The sequence below is a fragment of the Myotis nattereri genome, assembly GCF_964212035.1.
Source record: "Myotis nattereri genome assembly, chromosome: 6".
Lineage (NCBI taxonomy): Eukaryota > Metazoa > Chordata > Mammalia > Chiroptera > Vespertilionidae > Myotis > Myotis nattereri.
The window spans coordinates 2,434,731-2,460,164 of NC_138081.1; the positions used below are offsets into that span (position 1 = coordinate 2,434,731).

Consider the following 25,434-nt stretch of genomic DNA (forward strand, 5'->3'; position numbering starts at 1 on the left):
AAGCAGAGGATAAGGCCCCAAACTCATGTTACCTGGAAAAAAATGAAGGTAAACACCAACATAGTCTGCTACAAGGATGAGCTGCCTGTGGGAGAAAAACAAGACGGGGACTGTCTTTTGCAATAGCATTGTAGACACGTGTTACCATATGTGCAGCTGTATTTCATAAAAGACAACTTTGAAAACATGAATATAAAAAATTTAAAGTTTCAAAAGAGCCGAAACCGATTTGGCTCAGTGGATAGAGCGTCGACCTGCGGACTGAAAGGTCCCAGGTTCGATTCCGGTCAAGGGCATGTACCTGGGTTGCGGGCACATCCCCAGTAGGAGATGTGCAGGAGGCGGCTGATCGATGTTTCTCTCTCATCGATGTTTCTAACTCTCTATCTCTCTCCCTTTCTCTCTGTAAAAAATCAATAAAAATATATTTAAAAAAATAAATAAAGTTTCAAAAGAATTTGTTGAATAAATCTTACTGGCAAATTTCTACACTAAGGTGGTACATTAGTATAGGAAACACTTTTATTATTTTGCAAGGGTCTTTTATGCTGAAACTTATCTTTTCCAGTTTAGTTTGGAAGTATGATGTTCATAAAACTCATTAAAGCAACAATAACCTGAAAGTATTAATAGATTGTTCAAATGGAAATGTTCCTTATTTAATAGCTATTAGTTTTTAATTATACAATGATCACCTTAAAGTTTCAGAAATCTTATATAAAAATTCTTTCCAAGAAAGGATAAAAGGCATTTTGAGAATTATGAAATTAATAGAGGCCCAGTGCACGAAAATTCGTGCACTCAGGGGAGTCCCTCAACCCGGCCTGTGCTCTCTCACAGTCGGGACCCCTCGGGGGAAGGATCAGGCCTAAGCTGGCAGTCAGACATCCCTCTGGCAGCCCGGGAGCCCTCCTTCTTAGTGCTGCAGAGGAAGCAGGAGGGGTTCCCGCCACTGCCGCTGCACTGGCCAGTCATGAGCCGGCTTCTGGCTGAGCGGCGCTCCCCTGTGGAAGCTCACTGACCACCAAGAGGCAGCTCCTGCATTGAGCATCTGGCCCCTGGTGGTCAGCCACCAGTCGTTTCACTGTTAGGGTCAATTTGCATATTACCCTTTCATTATATAGTATTCCATAAACAAAAGATTAGCTTAATAGAGTTTTTTTTTTAAATATATTTTATTGATTTTTTACAGAGAGGAAGGGAGAGAGAGAGTTAGAAACATCGATGAGAGAGAAACATCGATCAGCTGCCTCCTGCACATCTCCTACTGGGGATATGCCTGCAACCCAGGTACATGCCCTTGACTGGAATCGAACCTGGGACCTTTCAGTCCGCAGGCCGACGGTCTATCCACTGAGCCAAACCGGTTTCGGCTTAATAGAGTATTTTAAACTGATAAGAACAGATACTACACTTGATCTTAGCCAAAAGGCCGAGAAGCGATAATAGAGTATTTTAGAGAGCAATCCACATCAATCAACAAAATAAATTTAAATATTCAAGAATATGCTAGTAATTTGTCTACCAGGATTCAAACGTGGATTAATGGGCCTTTTAACACTGGACACATTTTGCATATAAGTATTTAGAAGAGAAATCAATAAAAAAGGTCAGCAATGAGTCCAGGCAGGAAGTACGCTGTTTGAGCAGCGAACCTCAGGCACACACGTGACCCCTCGCTCTCTCCGACATGGCAACGAGGAGAAAAACTCAGAACGAAGGAATGTCAGTCAGTTGATGCCAGGCTGCAGCTAGAGTCCTTTGGGGCACTGCTTACTTTCCATGGAAGGATCTGGGGATGCTGGGGGAACGACACACTTCCCAGGGGAGGCCCGTCCTGTGCACATGCTGGACCCGTGTTGGTTGGCCTAGGTCTCCTGGGGCTTTGGGGGCTTTCTAGCCGTGACAGCGTGTGCAGAGAACAGACAGCAAAGCCCGAGTTCTGAAGGCTCCGGTGGAAGCTGAGCCACTGCTGCCAACGGAACCTTTGTGGTCAGACAGAGAAGGCCCGGCGACATCCGAGGTGGAATGGAACTCACTGGAATCCAGGCTGTCCAACAAGGTTTTATTGAGCACCTACTCTGTGCAGCACTTCACTAGGTGCCATGGAGAATACAAGAGAAATGCAAGATATGGTACCCGCCCTCAAAGAGCTTACAGAACTAGACAGAAGTCGGATGTGCGTGACGGAGGCAGCATGTGGCGTGGAGGGTGTGCTGGCGAAGGGAGCAGGGTCCAGTGGCGGGGAGCAGCCGCTCAGGGCAGGGCAGGGAGAGTGCCTGCCATGGAAGGGCACGTTGCGTGGTGATCTGGCTGGAGCAGGGAGCTGTGCTACCCTACCCTGTGGGTACTATGGGGCCTGGACATAGGCTGGGACCTGGGTTGAGCCTGTGGGCAGATTTGCTTTAATTCCTCTCATGACATAAAGGCCCGTGGGCCTGTGGACGCCCACTGCCTGCCTCTCCCCAGCCCATGCCAGGAGGATGAGGGGCGGAGCGGGAGCCAAGTGCCCCACTGGAGAAGCTGGCCCAGCCCTGCAGCAGGGGAGGCTCTGCTCGGGGGGACATTCGCCCTGTGCTTTCAGATGGACCACAAAGAGCAAGATATCCTGGGTGTTTAAAAAAACTCTCCTCACAAGGACCAACCCATGAGGTCACCGACTGATCACTGGTCACAAGTGTCATCCCAAAGCCAAGGTATGTAGACCATCCCCGAGACCCGTGGCTGCAGGAGCCCCACCTACACCGTCTGGACCGCACACGCACAGCCCTGGTCTCCAAAGAGCGTGGTCTCTGCCCTCGGCACCGGAGACCTCCACTGGACGCCAGGCATCGAGGTCCAATGCCAGGGAGGCCTCGCTGCCTCCTTCTGTGCGTTTGCAGTCTTTTCCTAGATGTTTCCCTCTGCGTCGGGGCAGCTCTGTAAAGTGGCAGGGAAGGCAGCAGAGTAGACGGGGTGAGGGGAAGCTATGGGATCGGGGGACAGGAGTGGCCGGGGTGGAACAGTCCGCTGGTCTTTCCCAAAGACATGTGGCACGGAATGGAAAGCTGGGCAAGAAAGCGCTGCCTGGCCTCTTACTCAGCAAAGACAGTGCAGGGCTGGGTCAGAGGCTGCGGGAGGGAGGGGAGGAGCCAGGTTGGAAGTGTGCACAGGACCTCCAGAGGTGGGGAAGAGGCGCCCTGCAGTGTAGGTGGAGCAGCAGCGGCCGTGGGGTCCCTCCTCTCCCTCCTTCAGGTGCTGGGCCAGGCATCTCCTTCCCCCTTCAGTCCTGGAATTCCAGAGGAGACCCGTGGGGTGGGGGCCAGGGCAGGCAGCAGCGGCTCAGGGTCTCAGCAGGAGGCGTGTTCCAGGCCACTTGAGCCACAGGAAGGGGACCAGGCGCTGGGTGAAGGTGGCGGTGAAGGTGTGAAGCAGCTCCTGCGACTCGGCATTGGTGAAAGTCACGGCGCCCCCTTCGTAATCCAGGGCGATGCCCACTCTCCGGGGCCGTGCTGCCGGGAAGAGCTCGGCCTCAGGGTCCGTGTTGGCCCAGATGCCCGCAGAGGAGAGGCGCAGCGCCCACACCCCGTCCTCCGGCCGCAGGGAGAGGTCTCCCCTCCTCTTCACAGAGTCTCTGGCCACGCCCACCATGCAGCTTTCCAGAACTTCCTCCTCTTCTTCCTCCTCCTCTTCTTCCTCTTCGTCCCCCAATGATTCCTCGTCCTCATCTGTTTCCCAGTTGTCGTATCCATCTCCATAGCCAGCCTCCTCTTCCTCCTCCTCTTCCCCCTCTTCCTCCTCGTCCCCGTCCTCTTCATCCTCGGACCAGCCCTCCCTCTCCACCTCCACTTCCCAGTAGACCTTGCCCCAGGTGAAGCCCTTGCTGCCCAGCACCCCCGGCTCACAATCGAACTGCTGGGGGTGCAGGTAGGCGCGGTGGTACAGGTCGCTGTTGTAGGTCACGCACTTGCAGTCCTCCGACAGCAGCAGGGACCTGCTGGCCGACTGCGGGTCCAAGGTGACACTCACTGTGGGAGCAAAAGAGGAGGAAACAGTGTCACCGGTGGGCCCAGAGGGCCACCCGTCTCCACGGTGTCCATGGCAGGGCTGCCACACGGCACCACCCCAGGGGCCAGTCACACCATGGTCCCGCACGCAGGGCATGCCCTGGCTAGGCTGCCCTCCCAGTGGGCTCCAAATACGGAAGCATGTGATGAGGCTGATGAGAGGAAACTGAGTCAGGGAAGGGACTGGCGGCAGGCCCTGTGAGGCTGGAATCACCAGACACGGACACAGGGCAGCGAAGGGCCAGACCATGTCGTGGAGCCTCCACTGCAGCGGAGGGCAGACAGTGGTCAGAGATGAAGTGGGGCTTGAGCTCTGCTGCTGGGAGGTTCTCCCTGTGGCATGAGGGGACTCCTGGCAGGGGACACCACCATCTCCGTGGGAACCACCTGCTGGACACTCACCCGTCTTATATTCCAAGTCTCTTAGCAGCTTCCCTGCAGAGAAGAGAAGGACACCGATGGCCGCAGGCCCAGCACCGTGGCTCCCTGCTCCCGAAGCAGCTTCGGACGCCCGAGAGCGGGGCCAGGAGGAGTGGGGCCCTCCCTGAGTCCAGCCCCGCTCCCGCCCCGGCCCAGGCTCCCAGCCTTACCCTGGAATTCTCGCAGGCCTCGCTGCAGAGACACGAGTTTATCTGAGAACTCTCCTGTCCTTTTCTTAACCACCCAAACAATGGGTTTCCCGAGCCAAAACTTCTTCCGTGGGTACCTGAGAGGAGACATAACCTCAGCTGTTCTTGCATTCCTCAGTCCTCAGAATAAGGATGAAGGAGGAGGGAACAGGATCCCTCCCCACCACCACCGCCACAGACAGAGAAACAGGCCAGAAACAAGAGCTGTGAGCGTCAGCAGACTCAACCCCAGAGCCGTTCAGCTTACGGAGCCACCTCTCCCCTCACCACCTCTCCCCTCACCACCTCTCCCCTCACCACCTCTCCCCTCACCACCTCTCCCCTCACCACCTGACCGTCCCAGACAAGGAGAGCAGGCCGAGGTGGGGGGCGCACAGAGATCTTGCTCTGTGGACAGCAAGACTTGGGTTCAGGATGGTTCTTGCTTCCCAGGAGGAACCATGGGTGTGGGCACCCTGGGTACCGTTTCACTCCCCATTCAAATGGCTCAAGGTCAAGGACAAAGGGGGCGGGGGGGGGGGTGACGGGCACAGGCAGGGCAAGGCGAGGCACACTCCAGCGAAGAAGCTGTTACCTGTTCAAGAGGTCCCTGGTGTCCTGGAAGGGAAGAAAGCACAGGATCAGCAAGTCGGACCTCACTCACCGGCGCCAGCACCGCACAGACGGACGCGGGCGTCCTTAGGCAACTGCGGTTCTGGTGGAGTATGGGTGAAAGGGAAACAAAATAATGACAGCAACCGGCGGCTAGGGCCTGGTGCAGCAGGGCCGGCTTCCGGCCAGGTGAAGGCCGGGAAGGTGGGAAAGGACGCGAGGGAGGCAGGGCCAGGCCGTGCAGGCTGAACAGGAACAGCAGGGAGTTTAAACTTCGTTCCACGTACAGCAATAAACCACCTCCGGGTCCAGGAAGGCGAGTGTTTCACGTGGTTGTGAGTCCAGGATCCATTCTCCCCTTCTTCCTTTTAATAACAGAACCCAGCAAAAACTCCATTTCCCATAGTCCCTTGTAACCAGGCCTGGTCATGAGACTAAGCTCCAGCCATGAGACGTAAAGGGAAGCAATGACCACAACTTTGGGGTCATGTCCTTTACAAAAAGGAGGTTGCTTTCTGCTTCCCCTTCCCTTGGCCGACTTCTCCATATTGAGGTGGCGAGCCCCACTTTGACAACACAGCTGAGGACAAGGTCCCTTGAAGGGAGTGGAACCAGAGGAAGTCACCAGCTCTGATGAGCTCACAGACAGCCCCCCGACAGCCCAGGCGCCCCCCCCCCCCCCCCCCGAAGGCTCCTGAGAGACAAACGACCTTGTTCATCTAGTCACGGCACTGGAGTGTGACACAGCAGCTGGCCAAATCCCCCGCCACCCACAGCGTGGCCGCCCTGAGCACGGCCGAGGGAGGGCATGTGAACTTGGGGGCCAGCCTGGAGGCTGCTGCTGTGGACCAGGGGGAGATGGCCATGGGTCGGAGCCACCGCGGCAAGGGAGACGGGGGCCCAGGCATGTCTGAGGCAAGTCGACCGGGCATGAAGGGCAGACCGTGGCTGGAGAAGGGAGACCGCGCTGCCGTGGGTGACGGAGACAGGGTGGAGGCGAGGGGGTTCTTGTGAGGTGCTGGTTATTTCCCTTGTGAGTCTAGAGCAGCCGTGGGCAAACTTTTTGACTCCAGGGCCACAATGGGTTCTTAAACTGGACCAAGGGCCGGAACAAAAGCATGGATGGAGTGTTTGTGTGAACTAATATAAATTCAAAGTAAACATCATTACATAAAAGGGTACGGTCTTTTTTTCAATAGTTTTATTCATTTCAAACGGGCCGCATCCCACGGGCCGTAGTTTGCCCACGGCTGGTCTAGAGCCTCCATAGCAGTCTACATTAAGTTTTGCCTTCATGCGACCTGCAGGGGAAGAGACAAGGAGTCGCCACCACAAAGCTTTACATGACAGGGTCACCTGAGGCGCACCAGGAGCCGCGGCAGGAGGAAGAGCAGCGGAGGGCCCGGGGAGGGCGGAGGGCCCGGGGAGGGCGGAGGTTTGGGGACAAGAGCCTGGGCGTTTGTGGCTGCTGAACGTCCAGACACCTCGGGAGGCAGCAGCTCTGCTGCAGGGAAGGACACTTGAGAGGTCAGAGCTACACATGCCCCGCCAGGAAGCAGCTGCCAGACCCCGAGGTGGCGGCGTTTCTGGCCGATCCTTCCTCACAACAGGAAGTCCAAGCAGCTGGAGGGCTGGGCGGCAAGTCGGAGGCAGGGAGTGCCAAGTCTGCAGAGGGAGGTGTGCAAAAAGGCAAAGAGATGGGCAGTGGGAGCCGCTTAAGAGATAAAGGTGCTGAGTGGCCGGAGACGGTGGGACCAGAGACCAGTGCAGGAACCCTCCTCCCAAAGGACACAGAGGGGACCTGGGGGTGCGGCCACCTGCAGCCACGCACAGGTCTCGCCCGACACGGGCGTTTGTGAGGCAGGCAGTGCATTGCGGCTGGCCGGGCGGGGCACACGCCTGGGTGCTGACGAGAGCATCACAAAGGGCTCTTCCCAGGCAAGGAAGGCAACCGCAGTGGGTGCCACCGAAGTCTGCTCAGGGCTGGTCCAGGCAGGACGTCCGCGCCTTCCGGCCACTCCTCTCTCTGTCCCCTTTAGCACCTCCATGAGATCCCCAGTCCAGAGCTTCCTTTCCTCTCTGTCCCCTGGTCAAAAGCCTTTGTGCACCTTGAGTCTGCTGCTTCCTGGCACCCCGCCCCCCCCTTCCAGCAAACCTCTGCACCAGCTCCCACCCTGCAGCACCTCCGGCTTCCTGCCCACTGGAAGGCAAACAGCCCTGGGGAAGTATGACAACCAAGGGGTCGGCTGTCCGGTTCCCTTGCAGCAAAATCTACACAAACATAGACAACACCAATTTCCTGCACAGGCTTGAAGCAGACACCTAACTCTCTCCCCGCCCCCACCCCAGGCAAGGCTTCAATCTGAGGCTCTTGGGGGGGCCTGCACAGCTCCTGTGGGTGGATGATCACCCCCAGGGCACACGCAACTGCAGGTCAGCCGCGAGCACCTGCGCCCTTTGCTCCAGACACAGTGCACATGGGTCGGGGATGGCTGTGGGGAAGGAAGGATGCTCGTCCCTGAAGGGGAAGAAGACACGGGGAGGGGAGAGGCAGCAAGTGACCCAACCAGAGTCTGAGAGAAATTTGAGGCGATAGAACGCCATCTGTAGGAAAGGGCGGAGCCAGAGACACACACTGGTTACAAGAGAGAAAACCACGAGAGCGCAGACGCTGGGAGCGAGGACCTGGGAATGAGGACCGGACTGGAGCTCTGGCCGACTCCTGACCTGCCCATGGCCGGGAACTCTCTGACCCTCAGTGACCACGGTGCGGCCGCACTGAAGGACCTACAGCCCTGCCAGTCCTGAGTCCTGCATTCACCAGACGGAGAGGGCCGGAGCCTCCTGCCGCCTGGGTCCGAGCTGGCCCAGGCACCGAGAATGTGCCCTGCCCTCTCCGCCAGCACCGGCTTGCCTGCCGCTGGCCTGTAGCAGCATCTCCGCAGCTGACACAGGCCCAGCCACCGACCATGCAAGGGGAGGGACCGCCACATTGGCCTCCCTGGCCCACGAGCAGAGGGAGGGGCGCGGCCCACGGCACTGAGCCCTGCCTGCAGGACCGACTCCCGGGGAGGCTCAGAGTTTGGCCTGTGGAGCCATTTCAGCTTGGCCAGCTGTCTGTCCTACGGCCCAGGCCTCCTCCTTTCTCAGAATCAGGAAGCGTTTCAGAGGCAACTCACCTGTGTCCATCTCTGCCCTGCAGTGGCTCCGAGTCCCAGAGAAAAACTCGCCCACACTGACCCTCCGGCCCTCTCCGCCCCCCTCCTCCCCGCTCCCAGCTTTCACAACTTCAGCTCCAGAACCACAAAGAGCTTCCATGGACGAGTCTGCCAGGGCGTGTGAGACGTGTCGGAAGACAGGCTCATGATGCTGGTGATGAGGATGGAAGATAGCACTGAAAGTACTAGTAACCTTCCCCTCCGTCACAACATTTTTAAACTTCGTGGGACACTATGCCAGCCATCGCATGCTGGAGACTAAGTCCAGCAGGTCATAATTATGCAAGTAGTTCATCAAAAGATTGATGAACCTTGGGGCTCCAGCAGGGCTGCAGATCTGCATGTTACTGCCTGCTGCCAGACAGCTAGCTGAGGGCAGTTCCCCGACCTGATAACCCTTATTGTTTACCAATCCTTACCTTTGATGTGTGTATCTGCTTCGCTGGAGGGCAAAATGTGTTAACAAAAAGCTAGGGGGCCGGAGATTCGGAGAGTTTAGTCACTAGAACTTTCCGTCTGGCCCTCCAAAATGCCTTCCAAATTCCTATTTCTTGTCTAGTCTCTCTCACTCATGTATGCACAGCCCCTTCTCCAGATCCCTTGAGCCCTGGCAGATGCTGAGCAAGACCCGGCCATCGCACTTTACGCTCAAGCAACCACTGGAATAAGTGGGTGAGCAGGGTTACCAGCCCGTGTTTCAGAGAAGAAAGCCGAGGCCCCAAGGTCCTGCAAGCCCACAGCAGGACAGGCCTGCCGCCTGGTGCCCAGCCCTACCCCCAGAAGGCTTCTCACCTGCATGAGCTCTGCGGCCGGCTGCTGGGCCTTGCCCTCCAGCTCAGAGATGACCAGCGCCAGCCGGGCCAGCTCCCCGCTGCCCCTGGCCTGGCACTTCTCCCTGCCCTCGGCGAGCTCCTGCTCCAGCCTGGCCAGCTGGTCCAGCAGGTGCTGCTCCCGCTCCCGCAGGAACTGGTGGCCCTGCGCGAACTCGGCCACGACGTGCTGCCTCTGCTCCCGGAGCTTCTGCTGCGGGGTGGGAAGGGCAAGGGTGACGCCTCTGCCGGGCGGTGGGAACCCCTGCAGGATCTGGTGTAAGCGGCGCCAGGCGCTCTTCTCCCCGCCCACGAATCCCCAGCTCAGGCTGGGGGCCTTTGGCGCATCCCTGGGCCAACCTCCCCCCTCGAAGAAGTCAGTCACAGAGCAGTCCAGCCGCCTCGGGACTGGAACTCTGCCTGCCTGCTAGCTGCCTGGCTGCTCAGCCTGGTACCAGTTCCAGGAAAACAGTATGTTCCAGGGCCTCCTGAACACTAGTCTCTGCAGCCGCCTCTTCCAGAAAGCTCACGGACTGCTCTCCTCCAAGCCGACCAACCCTCGTCCCAGCACCGGGCCCTGCACACAGGGCCGCACCAGTGACCTCAGCAAGTCTGCGCAATGTCTGTGCTCAGGGACCATGACCTTGCCTGCCCCTGAATCTCACTGCAAGTCCAGGCGGGGATCTGGTCAGTGTCCTTGTGCCCGGCTGACTGAGGGTGGGCTGTGTCCACACACACCAGGGCCTGGAGGTGCACCTTGAACTTGAGCTGTGTCTCCTGCCTCCCTCTCCCTCTCCCAGGGCCCAGTGGCTCATGGCAGGCCTGGCCCCAACATCCCTGCAATGCCCAGTTCCCACAGAAAACTGGAACCCGCCTCTACTGAGGTGCACAGGTGCTGCCTGTCGCAGCGGCGGCGGCCACCGGCATCCTCAGCCCGCCCTCCTTCTAGTCCCGGTGGCCCCACTGCTGCAGCAACCACGTCTCTCCTCTGAACGGGAGAGCAGAGCCAGCCTTCCTTGGTCCCCACACCCTGGCTCGCCCTCGCAGCGGTGGCTCCACAGAGGTGAGTCACAGAGGAGGGACCTTAGCTGACAGCTAGGCAACACCCTCAGATCAGGAAGCAGGCCAAGGCCAGAGCTGCTGGGCAGGCTGGCCTGCTCCTCGACCAGCCCAGAGGCCTGCTGCCAGGCCGCGGCCGTAGGCTTCCCCTCACAGCCTCACTTACCAGCGCAGCCAGGATATCAGCTTCTCCCTTCGCCTGACAGCCCTGAATTTTGTCTCTGTCTCTCCTTAGAATACTCAGGTGGTTCAGGATTTTTTCCTGCAGAAAGACAAGCAGTGGGGACAGGTGGACGCTCTGGGCTGGGGCGGCGGGGTGGACTCAGGCTGAGCCCTGGGCCGGCAAGAAGCCTTCAGCGGCTGTGGGCCAGGCCGGCCTCCAGGTGGGCAGAGCGCCGTGCGGGTGAGGCTTACCCTGTGGGGCTGGGCGGCCTTCTCCAGCAGCACGGCCGTGTGGGGCTTGTGCTCCCGGGACTCCCGGCACAGCACGCACAGGAGCTGCCCATCATCCTCGCAGTAATAGTGCAGCTTCTCCCGGTGCCGCTCGCACAGCCTCGCGTCCTGCTGCTCCCGGGCTGCGTCCCCCAGCTGCCTGCCCTTGTCCACCTTCAGCCGTTCAATGTTCTCCACCAGGCTGGCCAGCTGCCACACGGGGCGGATGTTCTCCTTCTTGAAAGGCTTCTTGCAGAGGGGGCAGGCGGGGCGGGCCCCCAAGGCGGCGCAGATGTCGGCGGTGCAGCTGCGGCAGAAGACGTGGCCACAGTCGATGGTCACAGGGTCCCGCAGGTAATCCAGGCAGATGGAGCAGGTCACCTCCTCCTCCAGGCTGCGCAGCGGCGCTGCCGTGGCCATGCTGTCCTCGGTCCTGGGCTCAGAGGGCCTCTGCTCACAGGTGGGGCTCCTGCTCCTTGGAGACCAGACATGGAATCAGGAGCAGACCCAGCAGAGGGCGGAGCTGGCAGCCGACACAGGGCCGCCCCACAAGCAGCAGACTTACCAGCTCCCACAGGCGCACCAAACAGCAGTGTGAGAGCGGCTTACTGACCATCTAGTCCACCCCACTTTACAGATAAGGAAACTGAGGCAGAGGGTGCAGCTTGGTAGAGCGGGGTTGGGAAAGCAGTCCTGCCTCCTGGCCCTTTCCTTCCATCAGCTGGTGCAATTATGACAGAACGGGGACCCGAGGGCTCTGCTGGGAAACTCATGACAAATCACAAACCTGCAACGTCCAGTAGGCAGTGCTCTCAGCTGGGCAGTCACAGGCTGCACAGCTACTCCTTCAGGTTTCAAAGACTGAGCACAGGGCTCTTCACAAGACCCAAGAAGCACCAGCAGCGTGAGCTCTGGCACTTCCTGCGCAGGCGTGTCCCTGGGCTGGGCTTTGGGGGTCTGGTTCTCATCCCCAGACAGTGGGACTCGACCGGGGCCTGCAGAGCACCCCTTGACCACTGGACTCGCTCCCAACTGTGCCTCCCCACAGAGCTGGCTCGGCCGCTCTGCGAGGAGCGAGGGGGGACTGTCCCGGCTGGGCTCACCGACACCACGGCAGGGATGCCCGCCGGGACTGCACTGTGCACCGAGGGCCCGGTCCCCGCTGAGCACAGCTGAGCACGGGAGGACTTCAGTCCGTTTACCTTTGCCGCCCTGGCTCACTTCCTGACCCGACAGCTGCCTGCTGCCCCTGACTCTGTGACAATAGAGAACTGTTCTAAGAACTCTGAGCCTGTGTAGCCACCCATAGAGTGGAAGGTGATACTTACCTCCAAGGTTTCCTAAGTGGGCGGAGTGAAAGCATTATGCTGCAAGTCCTGACCATGAGCACAACACCCAGAAAGTCTAGGAGAGAACGCAGAACCCTGGCTCCAAATCCAGGAGTGTTCCGAGCCCAGAGGCAGAGCCAGACGTAAGTGGCAGCGAGAGAGGAAGCGCTCGAGGGGCAGGCAGGGCGGGACCTTGCTCTGCTGTGGATCCTGGCGCATGGAGCAGTCGGGAGAGGGCAACAGAGGGCAGCAGGGGGCACAGGGCCACTGCGAGGCCGGAGCGAGTGCAAGCGCGCTGGAGTCAATGCCATCAGGACCGTGTCTGCTGAAAGTCCATCGCAACCGAGCCCCATGGCCCTCGGGCCCTTCCACGCAGTGACGGGAATGAGCTGGAAATGACCCCCAGGCTCTAAGACCCAAAGGAAAAGCAAGGCGAGGACCTGAAGGGAGACAGCAGTGCTCCGTGTAGTGAGTGCTGGCCTGGCGAGGGCCTGGCACACTGCCAGCAAGGCGACGGCACGCTCCACTCCGAGGGACGCACGGAGGTGAAAAACAGGCACACACAGAGCTCACGTGAAGGGGTGGGGTTGAGTAATTGAACTGGCAAACGAGGTAATAAAATGTTTAGGATAATAAGGCTAGCAAAGTCGTAGGCAGGGCCGGCCAGCTCCCTGGCTGCCTGCTGGGCACGAGCTGTGGCGAGGAGGGTCCTGGGGTGGGAGTCCCTTGCCGGCACTCCGGCACCCCGTGGAGAGCTCTGAGGTTAAAGGTGGAGGCCATTTCCTTTGCTCTGTTGGGGCTGGGACTTCCTTCTGTTGCAGTTCCCGGAAGGATCAGAGGACTGTGAAGAGTCAGCCACAGTGCCCCACCAGCCTGCCAGGCGGGCACCGCCCTCTCGAGAGCAGCCTCCTCCACCCGGGCATGCGGGCTCTGAGGCAGCTTTAATCCCAGAAACCATATGAACACGATCCCACACATATTCAAACAATAACACAGTCCAGGGGTCACAGAAGAAGAGTGGCGAGTAAGTGCAGGAGGGGCAGCAGATTAGGAAAACATCCTCATGATAAGACAAGGGTCTTTACTGGATGCTAAAGCCACGAGGTGCGGGGGACAGGATAGTCCCACGAAGCCAAAGTACTTCCCAATGGGTTAGTGCTTCCTAATGTGCCTTGATAAGGGAGACCTGTGACCACCTCAACCAGTGCCCAAACCAGCCTCGCTGAGAGCTGGCGCGCGCTTCCCAGGATGACTTACCCTGTGGCGCCTATGACTTACACGTCGCCTTGCAAGTAGTCCTGCACAAATGTTTGACCTAAATGAACTGAATCAGGCACTTAGACCTAACTTCCAGTTTACAGAAGATTTGAGGGAATAAGGAATGAGCTAAAACACATCATGAGGAAACAATCAGCTAAGTCCAGAAGATAGGACATTCCACAAAAAAACTGCCCTGGTCTTTTACTTACGTACTAGAGGCCCAGTGCATGAAATTCGTGCACTGGTAGGGTCCCTACCGGCTGCCGGGGCACCGAGGCCTCCCTCCCTTCTCCCAGCTGGCCCTGCCCCCTGGTCAAACTCCTGGATGAACTCCGGGTCAAAGGGACAATCTGCATACTATGCTTTTATTATATAGAATTTATTTTTAAAGATTTTTTAGAGAGAGAGGAAGGGAAAGGGAGAGAAAGACATTGATGTGAGAGTGTAACATCGATCAGCTGCCTCCTGCACGCCCTCTACTGGGGATCGAGCCATCACCCCAGGCATGTGCCCTGACCAGAAATGGAACCGTGACCTCCTGGTTCATGGGTTGATGCTCAACCACTGGGCCACACGAGCCAGGCGTCTCCTGTTTTGTTTTGTTTTGTTTTTTAAAGAGGCATAAAAATAGTTTGGGGACAATTAAGGAAATCTGACAAAGGACCAGAGTCGTATGGAGTATTGTTAATTTTTAAAATGGTATTTACTGAGGTTGTGAGAAGGTCCATATTTTAGGCAGTGTGGGCTGCAGTACTTAGGGCTGCATAACTACGACTTACTTTTAAATAGTTCCACAATAACAAAAGTTAGAAAAACCTTCTGAGGAGAGGGGCTAGTTTTCTATCCAGGGTCTGCAGTACCAAAGGTGCTCAAAATCACGACTGGAGAGCCCATGGTGCTCAACAGCTTAAAGAGCCAAGGCCCACGTGCCCAAGCAATGCCTGGATCAGAAGAACTGAAGACAAAACTGCCCGTCCAGGACCATCTGAGAGTGTGACAACCAGACAAGGGAGACAAACGAAATGTGTTACCGCGTCTATGCTCACGTCCATCTCTGGGCTGCACGCTCCCCAGCATGGTACAGTGTGCACTGGAAGGCAGCTCAGTGCATCGCTGGACCCGTGTTAGACCCAGGTGTCAATCTGTGGGTGGACCATCCAGGTTCAGCCTTGGGCTCTGCAGCGCAATGGCCAGGTAACTAACAACTTCTTGGAGACAGCATTTATTTAGGACCCACCTTATAGCCATTTTTCACATCTTATGTTATCCAGCGTTCAGGATACTCTTCTAAGGACACCGAGGATCGGCAGGGCAAGCACCTTGCCGGAGGGCACATGGCTAGGAAGCTGTGTCCCGCAGATGCCTCGCGATCCAGGACTGTTTCCTACCCAGGCAAACTGTGAAAGGGGCCTTAATAGCAAGCAGCTCCTTTGTCCGGAAGCTCGGATGAGGTCACCTTCACGGAAGGGCTTTATAAGCTGCAGTGCTGGCCACTGTGAAGGGGCGCATGCTGCTGCTGACACTGGCCACGAGCACCTCATCTTAAATGACAGGAAGCAGGACTGGAGCACAGGCCCGGGCAGATCGGACAGACAGCTGCTCACCACCCCAGGCCCAGTCCTTTCAGGCCCAATGCAAACAGACCCGCTCCAAACTTCCCCGAGCTGAAAAACACTCAGTGAGGACATAGCCCACCCCCTCCCTTCACCCAAATGAGAATTCTGAAACCCCCCTGCAGGGCAGCAGGCCTTCTGTGCCCTCAATACACCAGAAGCTGGCTGCAACTCGCCAGAACCAGGCAGAACTGGAGACACCCCCACCTTTTTGAGTTCCCCATCTCTGCAACCACCCTCCCCAGAACTCCCTCGGTCTCATAACCACCTCCTGGGCATCTGTCCTCATCTGTCAGCAGAACTGCTGAGGGGACTATGTGACTTCCTGCCTCACATTTTAGGATGTGGGTACCATGCGTAATTCGTGGCTGTGAGAATCACTGTGAGCTACCAACAAGCTGAGGGAGGCAATGCCAGGAATGCCCACACCTATGGGTAGGCACCTGCACTCCCCACCCACCCATTCCAGAGGGAAAAGATGGGAACTCGGGCCCCTTGCTTCCTAACAGCTGTCAACCACTGCCCTAACAGGTGCTAAACTCTCCCTCAACTTCCTGTGGCTTCTGCTACCCCACACCCTCCTGCCTGCCTCCTGCTGCCTCGGGCTCCTACTGCCCCAGAAGGAACCCAGAAGACACTGAATCCCAGATGTGGACTTCAAGACCCAGAGCAGTGAGTGGAGGGCCTGCATTTGCATCCAGCCTCTAGACTGCTTCTCGAACTCATGTTTGAGGCTCCAAACAAATCCCCTTCTTCCTTGCAATCCCAAAGCACTTGGCCGAGAGCTCCATGCTCTGTAGGAACCCCACTTACGGGTGGCATAATGCATCCAACAGGTTACTAGGCATGTATTGGGTGCCTATCAAATATGGCAAAGTCCTGTCCTCCCAGAACTTAAGTCTAGGGACATAACTGAGTGAACTTCTCTTTAGAAGCTGAAACCAGAGCTGCTTGTGGGGGTTCTGCAATGCTCACGGGTCCCCCGAGTTACTGAAGCCTCCTGTCTCCCTTGCCGGGTGCCTTCCTTTAGTCCCTCAAACAGACCCTGTGTCAAAACTGCCTTCCACCGCCTCAAACCTCTACTGGCGCCAGGTGCTCCAGGGACAGGCAGATCTCCGTCCCACGCCCAGCGAGGCCCCGGGTCCTCCAGGCCAGGTCTTGTCTCCAGGCTCATTTCCTGCCACTTCCCACCTCAAACTCCACCCCACGGCCAAGGCAGACCCCTCTCTAAGCCTCCAGAGGCACCAGCTCTTTCCTGCCTAGCCTTTGAGCCTTTGCAAGTGTGACCCCCTCTGCACAGAGCCCACTCCTGTTCCATCTTGAAGTCTCAGCTGAAAGCCACCTCCTCTGGCAAATCATTTTGGCCCGAAAGACCTGGACGCACCCACACTGCACGGTGTACTTCTCTGCAATCGAGTGCTGACTGATTTAATACCAGCTTTTCCCAAACCTCAGACGGTCTGCCTCACCCTAGAATCCACGCAGTGCCTGTAGAGGCCACTGGCTGAGGAAGTGGGTGAAGCGGCAAAGAGCACCCGAAGCCTACGAAAGGCTTCCTGAGCATCTGTGAGGCCCGGCGAGGTGTCAGCCATGGTCCTGCTCTGCAGCAAGGTGACATCTTCACACTCCCTCCGCCAGCAAGAGCAGTCACCACCCGTCAGGGAGCCCAAGGGTCGGCTCCAGGAACAGCCAGAAACCAGGAGAGGAGGGCACGGCAGCTGTGGTGTGTTCTACGTGGCGATAACCGCTCTCCCCTCTCTTCCAGTTTTACCTCTGTATGCAAAGAGCTCGTCTCGGGCTCTGAGCCTCAGAGGAATGGAATCATATTGCATTCTGGGAGGGGGACTACCAACATCATGTTTGTGAGGTTCAGTCATGTGATTGTGAGCTATTTTGTTCATTTTCGTTGCTTTCTGACTAGAGAATTCTACTTCTAATATAGTCTATTTTGATGGCCATCTGGGTTGTCTCCAGTTTGGGACAATCACAAACACTGTTCATTTCTGCACACATATCCTAGTACCTACAGACGAGGAGAGGCAGCCTCAACCGCCAGCACCAATGCACGTTTCCACCAGCAGGCAAGCCGCAACCACACCTGCTATTGTCAGCTTTTCAGTTTCTGCCAATCTAGTGGATGGAAAATAGAATCCCACTGTGTGTGTGTGTGTGTGTGTGTGTGTGTGTGTGTGAGAGAGAGAGAGAGAGAGAGAGAGAGAGAGAGCTGTATAAAAAAAGGAAAAGAAAAGAAAGAAAAAGAAACCCCACAAGAGGCCCAATAAGAGGCAACAGAATCACACAGCAGGTGCTCCTTAATCCAACAGTAAGTGCTCTAAGGGTTTGTCTTTTGGGGAGAGAGTTCAGCCAGCTTACATTCTTCCAACCCCTTCTGGGGGTCCCTGCTGCAGGCAAGCTCGCCCTCAGCTCAGGAGTGCAGCAAGAGGTCTAGTCAAGACCCCTGGCCACAGTGCTGGCTTCAGGGATAAGAACATGACTTACTACAGCCAGTCGCAAGGAGACCTCGCGGAGACATGGGGGAAAGATTCTTGTGGTTTCTCCAGAACCTGAAAGAGCTGGGTCATATGGTTAGAAGCTGCTGGAGCAGTTTCTTGAGAATGAAACCCACCAGGAGGTAAAGTGAAAGGAACCAGGTCCATCAGTGAACCCTTATCAAGCTGTGCCTGGAGCTATCCTACCCTTGAACTTTCCCCTCACATGAACCAATAAATGCTGTTAGGCCTAGCTGGCTTGGCTTGTCTGTAATCTGCAAAGAAGGAAAAAAGAATCCTGACTGGGGAGAAACTAAGATGGCGGCATAGATAAACACCGGGAAATTGCTGCCTCCCACAACAACTTCAAAAAACAACAACATAAAGACAAAACGAACAGCATCCAGAACTACAGGAAAGCTGGCTGAGTGGAAATTCCACAACTAGAAGGAAAGAAAACCACACTGAGAGCCAGAGGAGCTGCGCAAGTAAAGTGCAGAGGTACGGAGGCTCGCGCGAGCGGAAAGGGGCTGGTACCTGAGGATGCGGCTGTCTTTTTAAATCGGGAGGGAGTCACAAGCTCCCGACTGCTCTGAACTCCGGTTCTGGAAAGTCTCTGGGGACCCAGGACTCATACGGGGAGAAACTGGACTGTCTCACAGCGGGCAGAACTCGGAACTTGAGGTCGGCTTTCCCTCAGAGGTGCTTGCAGCAATTACCGGGTCACTGAGACGCGCGGCCCCTTAGGGCAGGGCTGAGAATCCGCCATAGCTGCTTGCTCTGCCCTTTGATTCCCTGAGACCCCGCCCAACCCAGGCTGCGGCAGAGGCTTTTGCATATGAATGCCCTGGCCCTTTGCAACCTGAAAATTACCTAACAAACTGCAGCGGGGCCACAGACCCAGAACTTCCAAGAGAAGGCCCAAGGCCCCACAGCAGCTTGCATTGCTTCACAGCTGGGCCTCATCAGGGTACCTCCAAACTCCAAAAAAGCAAGGGGAATCTGCAGTTCTCTTCGTAGCTCCTGCTGGGTAGCCTCAGGCAGAGGCTACATTAGCACCTCCTTAGATCCAAGAGCCAGTGTACCCAGTGGTCAGAGGGGGATCATCCAGATTACAACTCCTCAGCTCCATAAGGGACACACTCAGGGAGCAGACTCAGTGAGCACCAAAGCCCCACTGAAGCAAGTCTTGCCCCGGAGGGGTGTCTCCATCACAGAAGTTCTCCCACTGCAGACACAGCTGATTCTCACTGCCAATTGGCCTGGAGGTCAATTCCTCCCAGTGATCCTACAACAATCAAGGCATAACTACAACAAGACTGTGCAAAAAGCCCACAAGGGGGTGCACCAAGAGTGTCCACCTCAGGTAACTGGGGAGGCTGAGCCACTGGGCCCTATAGGACACCTAACACACAAAACCACTCTACCAACACAGGGAAGCATAAAAAATGCGGAGACAAAGAAACAGGTCACAAATGACAGAAATGGAGGAAAGCAAATGACTGGATATAGAGTTCAAGGCCACGTTTATAAGGTTTTTCAACAATTTTATGGAAACCGCCGATAAATTTAGTGAGGCCCTCGATAAATCTAGTGAGACTCTCGAGGATATGAAAAAGGACCAACTAGAAATTAAGCATACACTGACTGAAATAAAGAATAATATACAGAGATCCAACAGCAAACAAGAGGATCCCAAGAATCAAGTCAAAAATTTGAAATACGAAGAAACAAAAAAGACCAACCGAAAAAGAAAAAAGAAAAAAGATTCCAAAAATATGAAGATAGTGTAAGGAACCTCTGGGACAACTTCAAGCGTACCAACATCAGAATTATAGGGGTACCAGAAGAAGAGAGAGGGCAAGATATTGAAAACCCATTTGAAGAAATGACAGAAAACTTCCCCTACCTGGTCAAAGAAATAGACTTACAAGTCCAGGAAGCGCAGAGAACCCCAAACGAAAGGAACCGAAAGAGGACCACACCAAGACACATCATAATTAAAATGCCAAGAGCAAAAGACAAAGAGAGAATCTTGAAAGCAGCAAGAGAAAGACAGTCAGTTACCTACAAGGGAGTACCCATACGACTGTCAGCTGATTTCTCAACAGAAACTTTGCAGGCCAGAAGGGAGTAGCAAGAAATATTCAAAGTGATGAATACCAAGAACCTACAACCAAGATTACTTTATCCAGCAAAGCTATCATACAGAACTGAAGGTCAGATAAAGAGCTTCACAGATAAGAAAACGCTAAAGGAGTTCATCACCACCAAACCAGCATTATATGAAATGCTGAAAGGTATTCTTTAAGAAGAGGAAAAAGAAAAAGGAACTCTTACCATTTGTCACAGCATGGATGGAACTGGAGAGCGGATAAATACCACATGATCTCACTCATTTGTGGAATATAATGAACAACATAAACTGATGAACAAGGACTGATCCAGAGATGGAGAGGCATTGATTGGACTGTCAGGCCTTGGAGGGAAGGTAGCGGAGGGTGGGGGTAAGGGGGAAAGATCAACCAAAGGACTTATATGCAAGCATATAGGCCTAAACAATGGACACGGAAACGGGGGGGTGAGGGCATGAGCGGGGGGGGGGCGGGGGGGGTTAGAGGGTAACGTGGGGATAAGGACACATATGTAATATCTTAATCAATAAAAAATATATTTAAAAAAAAAGAATCCTGACTGATATGCAGAGAGTTCTTGAAGGTTACCAGGCTGAAATATACAAAGAGCTTGTACAGAAAGATAAGCCTGTTTATCAGAGGTCTTGTAACAAGGCAAATACCCACTGGCAGTTCCCTCTCTGGCCCTCACCTGCCAGGCCAGGCCACCGCGCCTTCCCCACTGCGCCTGGACCTGTGAGTGAGGAAGCGCAGGCAGTCTTCTTCACCCCAGCTGTCATTCTAACCAGTGCCGGAAGGGGAGAGTCAGGGTTAGGACTGAGCTCCGGGTTTTCACCCAGCCCAGCCACTCCGCTGTGCAGCCTGGGGCTAGACCTCCGGACCTTTCTGGGAGGGCATACCCAGGCCATCAGGGGTGTGAAATAATAGAAAAATATGTTTTGGTCTCTGCTCCCGTTCCTGACACAGGCTCCTGAACCCCTGGCCATTTCCTGGTGATATGAGCACGAGGGGCAGTTTTTGTTCTATTGAGGCAACTCTGGGTAGGCTCCTGGATGGGGCCTGTGCACCCAAAAGACCGAGCCATGAATACAAGCTTGGAATTTTCAGCCCCATCTCCCATATTCAAGAGGGGAGAGGGGCTGGGAATGGAGTTATAACTGATCACGCCTGTGTGAGGAAGCTCCGTAAAATCCCAATGGTGCAGGATTCGGGGAGCCTCCAGGTGGGCGAACACGTCCACACAGGGAAGGTGGACACACCCCAGCTCCACAGGGACAGCCGCTCCTGTACTCTGGACCCTCCCAGACCTCACCCTATACATCCCTTCATCTGGCTGTTCATCTGAATTCTTACCACATCCGTTAATGAACCTATATGTAAGTGTTGGGCTGAATTTTCTTATTACAACAGGACAAACCGAAATAAAGGTTCGGCAAGCAACTGGCATGTTTAATGTGCAACACCAAGCCGCGGCTATTATTACGAGCAAGCAGAGCACCATAGACACAGCCGAGCCGTGGGGTCAGGTATGCAGTTTCATTGTGCTGATGTCTGACAATCTGGCTATCAGACAAGAAAGTAGCAGTTTATCAAATTTAGTTTTTTCAAGATCATAAAAGGAGTCAGTGAGCTCAACATCCAGGGGTTAATGAGATTGAGTGGCACTAACCATTCATTCCCTGGAGGAAGGATCTAAGCCATCAGCTGGGAGTTACCATTTTTCATCAAATTTGATATCCAAGTCATTATTTAGTATCACTAAAATCCATGTGATCAACAGTATGTCATAATTTGACTGTCAAAATATTTCTTTCCATGCAGAACATGAACAGTTGATGGCATCTTGGTTTTGGTGAGATGTGGCATAGCTCCTCCTACAAAGTGCTTCAGGGGATCTCACACAGTCTCATCCTGTTCCTCTCCTGCTTCAACACTCCCAGCAGGTCAAACTGCACAGCAGGCACACAGGCCCTGTGGCCTGGCCCCACTACATGTCCAGCTTGCAACCCGCTCACTACATACAGTGACCAGGAACATAACCTTCTCCAGCCTCCACTCCCCACCCCTGACCCCGTGCATGCTCCTGGGAAGGCCTGAATCTGATATGCCCCTCACCGGTGAGGCCCTTCCTTGAATAAGACAAGACAGACAAATTTCCCATGCAAAAGAATTCCAAGCACTGCTGATGGTGTGCACCCTTGATATGACGTGATGAAAATGCAATCTATCCTGGGGGTCCTCCCATGAGCCCAAACTTAGGGAAAAACAGCAGACAAATTCCAGTAGAGGAGCATCCTACAATACACATGACCGGTACTCCTCAAAACGGAGGTCGTCAAAAGCAAGGAACGCCTGGGACACTGCCCCCGGGTGGGGGGGGGGGGTGAGGAAGGTGGGAGGGGGGTGAGGAGACGTGGGAGTAAGTGACCCGGCGCGACCCTGGAGCAGAAGCAGCGGGTAAAAACCAAGGAAACCTGCCTGCCCGGCGGCTCAGCAACAGGCCCTCCCCGGGCTCCCGCCGCCAGACGGGCCGCCAAGTGGGCGGGTGGCTCAAGGACTACGGGGCGCGGGCTAACGGGCACCCGAGGCTCGGCTGGGGACACGGGCCTTCGCGCACTCGAGGCTGTGCTCCTGCCGCGGAAGGAACACGACGGCTGTGGGGCAGGACGGGAATACACGGAATTGGAAGCGGCTGCCTCCCATTTGCTCCAGATCCCTGTTCACACCCTAAGGCCAAAATCAGCAAGAAAGTCAGCAGGAAGCACTAATGTGCTATGGGCTGAGGAGGGAGGACCCGTAGCTCCAGGTACACGGGACTTAACCGGTTAACTCGGGTCAAAAAAAAAGGAAGGAAAGCATGACTTTGGTCATGGTGACGGTAGGGGGCCTGCTCGGCTCCAAGCAACCAGACCGGGGCCGCTTCCTTCCGTCTGGCGACGAGCCGGCTGGACGCCCGCGGCCCCGGGGTGGCGAGGGGGGCCCACGAGGAAGGGGCGCGCGGGGCCCGGGACTGCGAGGGGGGCCCAAGAGGCAGGGGGAGGCGGCGGGGCGCGCGGGGCTGCATTCTTCATGCGACGCCCCAACTCACCGGAGCCTAGCTCGGGGCCGCGCGTCGGGCCGAGTCCTGGTCGCCGAGGGCCTGGCGGCCAGTTCCGGGTCGCGATTTTCCGCGAGCACCGAGCCCGACAGCGCGTCCCGCCTCCTCCCGGCGCTCCGCCGAGATTTCTCGCGTCCTGCGCCCGATTGGCCCCCGCCCAGCCCCGCCTGCCAATGGGAAGCTCAGGATCCTTACGTCACTGATCACCGGGCAACTCTGCGGGGGTGGGGCAGCCCGAGAAAAGGAAACTGAAATCAGGCTTCCGCGCAGCCGGGTCGGGCGCGCGGGGCGCGGGGCGCGGGGCGCGCGAGGGGCGCGGGAGCCAGCGCCGGCCTAGCCTCTATGGGACTCTGCGCGCCAGGCCCGCCCCCGCGGCCCCATCCGCACCCCCGGGTTCGCGCCCCACCCTGGTCAGAGTCGTGGGTGCCTTGCGGCTAAACTGCGCTCGCCCGGTGCTCCACGAAATAGGACTCTGCCCTCACGTGGCCTAAATTTGCTTCCGGGAGCAGGCTGGATTTTAGCAAACAAATATTCCCAGTGGGCTATTTGCAAAAAATTAACTCATTTCTGAGACGGCGATGATGAGTAAGGGGCTTTCCATAAAATATCCTTAAGCCAAGCACACATTCATGTCCCCATTCGACAGACGGGAAAACTGCGGTTCCAACAGCTGCGGGGCTGAGCCTGGCTAGGGAGCCAGTTTCCCTCGGTGCTGGATTCAGAGATCACAAAGCGGCAGGAGCTCGGGTTCCCAGGTCCTTGGGAAGTTTCCAGAGGTTCCCGCGCGCCCCCGCCGCCCCTGGCCAGGAAACTGACCACAGGGAGCCCCACCGCCGCCCAACCTGCCTTCGCTTCCTGCTCTGCCTGCAGCCGCGCAAGCGGCCGAGTGGCCCTGTCCCAGGACCTGTCGCATTAAAATCCCCGTCTCCCGAGCCAGCTGGCGGCTCGCCGGGAAGGTTCTCGGGGCCAGCAAGTTTCCTGCCCCTAAGATTGGACGGGAGATCCATGTGAGGGCACAGGTGATAGATAGCAGGTGTGTGTGTGTGTGTGTGGGGGGGGGGGGTCCTGACAGGGTGAGCTCAGGGTCCTACAGCCTAAAATCTGCCGGGCCTCCCCCCTCCCCCACAGGGGCAAAGGAATTGGCAGTGAATAGTCAGTGGTGCTTATCGCCTGGTGGTAGATACTCAGAAGAAATCCACTCCCATGCTTTACATCCTGTCCAGTGTGGTGTTAGGGGCAGAAACTGAATGTTGGGGAGCAGCTATAATCATATAACCACGGCCCTGTCAACGGTGATTGCGTTGTTCTGACTAAAGAAGGCGCATGCTAACCTGCTGGGAGTTGCCCATGGGACCTGGGAGATCACCTGGAAATGCAGCCCATCCTCCCCACCAGGGAGCTGCCTATTCTTGAAGCATGGTAGCAGTCATCTCAGGTAGAAACTGTAGTTTAACTCTAACCCTGCTGTTTGGCTTAACAATAGAAAAGTTACTTTGATTTTCTGAATATATAAATCATCCCATTCGATTGAATGCCTTATGACTGTAATGTGAATACCCCATTGGTTGTGGTCATCCTGGTTTTAGAAAGCACATTCCTCTGTACCTGGGAACCAGGACAGCACAGTTATCCCAAGACCTGAGGGTTCCAGATAATGTGTCCCTGTCAACTCAGTGGTCCCAAAAACCAGGACAGCACAATTACTCTAAATTGCCTCGATGGCTCTAGATAATGTATTCCTGTCAACTCAGTAGTCCCAGATAATGTGTTCCTGTCAACTCAGTGATTCGGAGACCCAAAACTATAATTAACATGCTTAATTCTGCTTCTGTAAACTGCTTTTTTGCAAACCAGGTTCCTCATTCCAAATCCTAGGATGTAATCAATGCCTTTGTGATTTTTGCCTATATAAATCTGGTGTTGCGGCCATCTTATCACTTCGAGATTTGGGAGAGCGAAATGCCCCCCTCAGAGTCCCAGATTGCAATAAATGTGACTCTTTAATTCGACTTCTTGAGGCGTCCTTCTGTGATTCATGGGGTACATTACAACATTCTCATGGAAAGATGAATAACCTTGGTGCAGAGACCAGAGTCGCCAGCCCTAGGCAAACCGCCAGCCTGCATTACCAGTCAACTGCCCATTTTGCATACCCATTCTTACCCCTTTGCCTACTTCCCCACACAGTCATCCTCCTTCTACCCAATATAAGCAGCTGGCTGATGGTGGAGGGACAGCAGGTGTTTGTGGGGACCTGCTCTCCCACCGCCGGCATTATGGGATAAACGCTCATACAGGATTCAACTCTGTCTCTACTTAATTGGCTCAAGTAGGGACAGGCAGCATGGACCGATTGATTATCCGGTTACAGTGTGACTCTCACAGCCCTGTTCTCTGGGCAGGAGGCGTTTGGACTTCACCCTATTCCACAGGACTCTGGCTGCCTGGTCTGTTAGGTCTGATCAAATAATTGAATCAATACCACCGCGCCCCCCTGGAACTGAACTTTAGACCACTTCTCAACCCACATTCCCTTTCGGCTTAGGCTACATTCTGATTGCTAACACCATTATCTTTTCCCCTCTGGACTTTCCCAGGATTTCCCAAGATCTGGACCCGCCCCGAGAGTTCCCCACAGAAAAAGCCTGGAGTCCCTTAAAACCTCTGACCCCACCCCTGGGGGCTGGTGCCATTTGGGGGCTCAGCCCTGGGTTCCCGATGGCCTAAT

The 25,434-nt window shown here is 55.7% G+C and overlaps 1 protein-coding gene across 3 annotated transcripts; it reads right to left on the minus strand.

Annotated features, from left to right (window-relative positions):
- Positions 1-2,051: 2,051 nt before the first annotated feature.
- Positions 2,052-22,818, minus strand: TRIM26 (tripartite motif containing 26). Of its 3 annotated transcripts, XM_081093705.1 has the most exons (9): positions 22,698-22,818; positions 10,767-11,259; positions 10,519-10,614; positions 9,277-9,507; positions 5,554-5,631; positions 5,250-5,272; positions 4,637-4,752; positions 4,449-4,481; positions 2,052-4,007 (listed from the first exon to the last, which is right to left on the minus strand). In XM_081093705.1, the coding sequence occupies exons 2-9, from the start codon at positions 11,202-11,204 to the stop codon at positions 3,322-3,324; spliced, it is 1,701 nt and encodes a 566-aa protein (XP_080949831.1). In that variant the 5' UTR covers positions 11,205-11,259; positions 22,698-22,818; the 3' UTR covers positions 2,052-3,321. The 3 variants fall into 3 exon arrangements, with proteins under 3 accessions (XP_080949831.1, XP_080949829.1, XP_080949830.1); XM_081093703.1 differs by lacking the exon at positions 5,554-5,631; XM_081093704.1 differs by lacking the exons at positions 5,554-5,631; positions 10,519-10,614 and having other exon boundaries at positions 9,277-9,504.
- Positions 22,819-25,434: the final 2,616 nt, after the last annotated feature.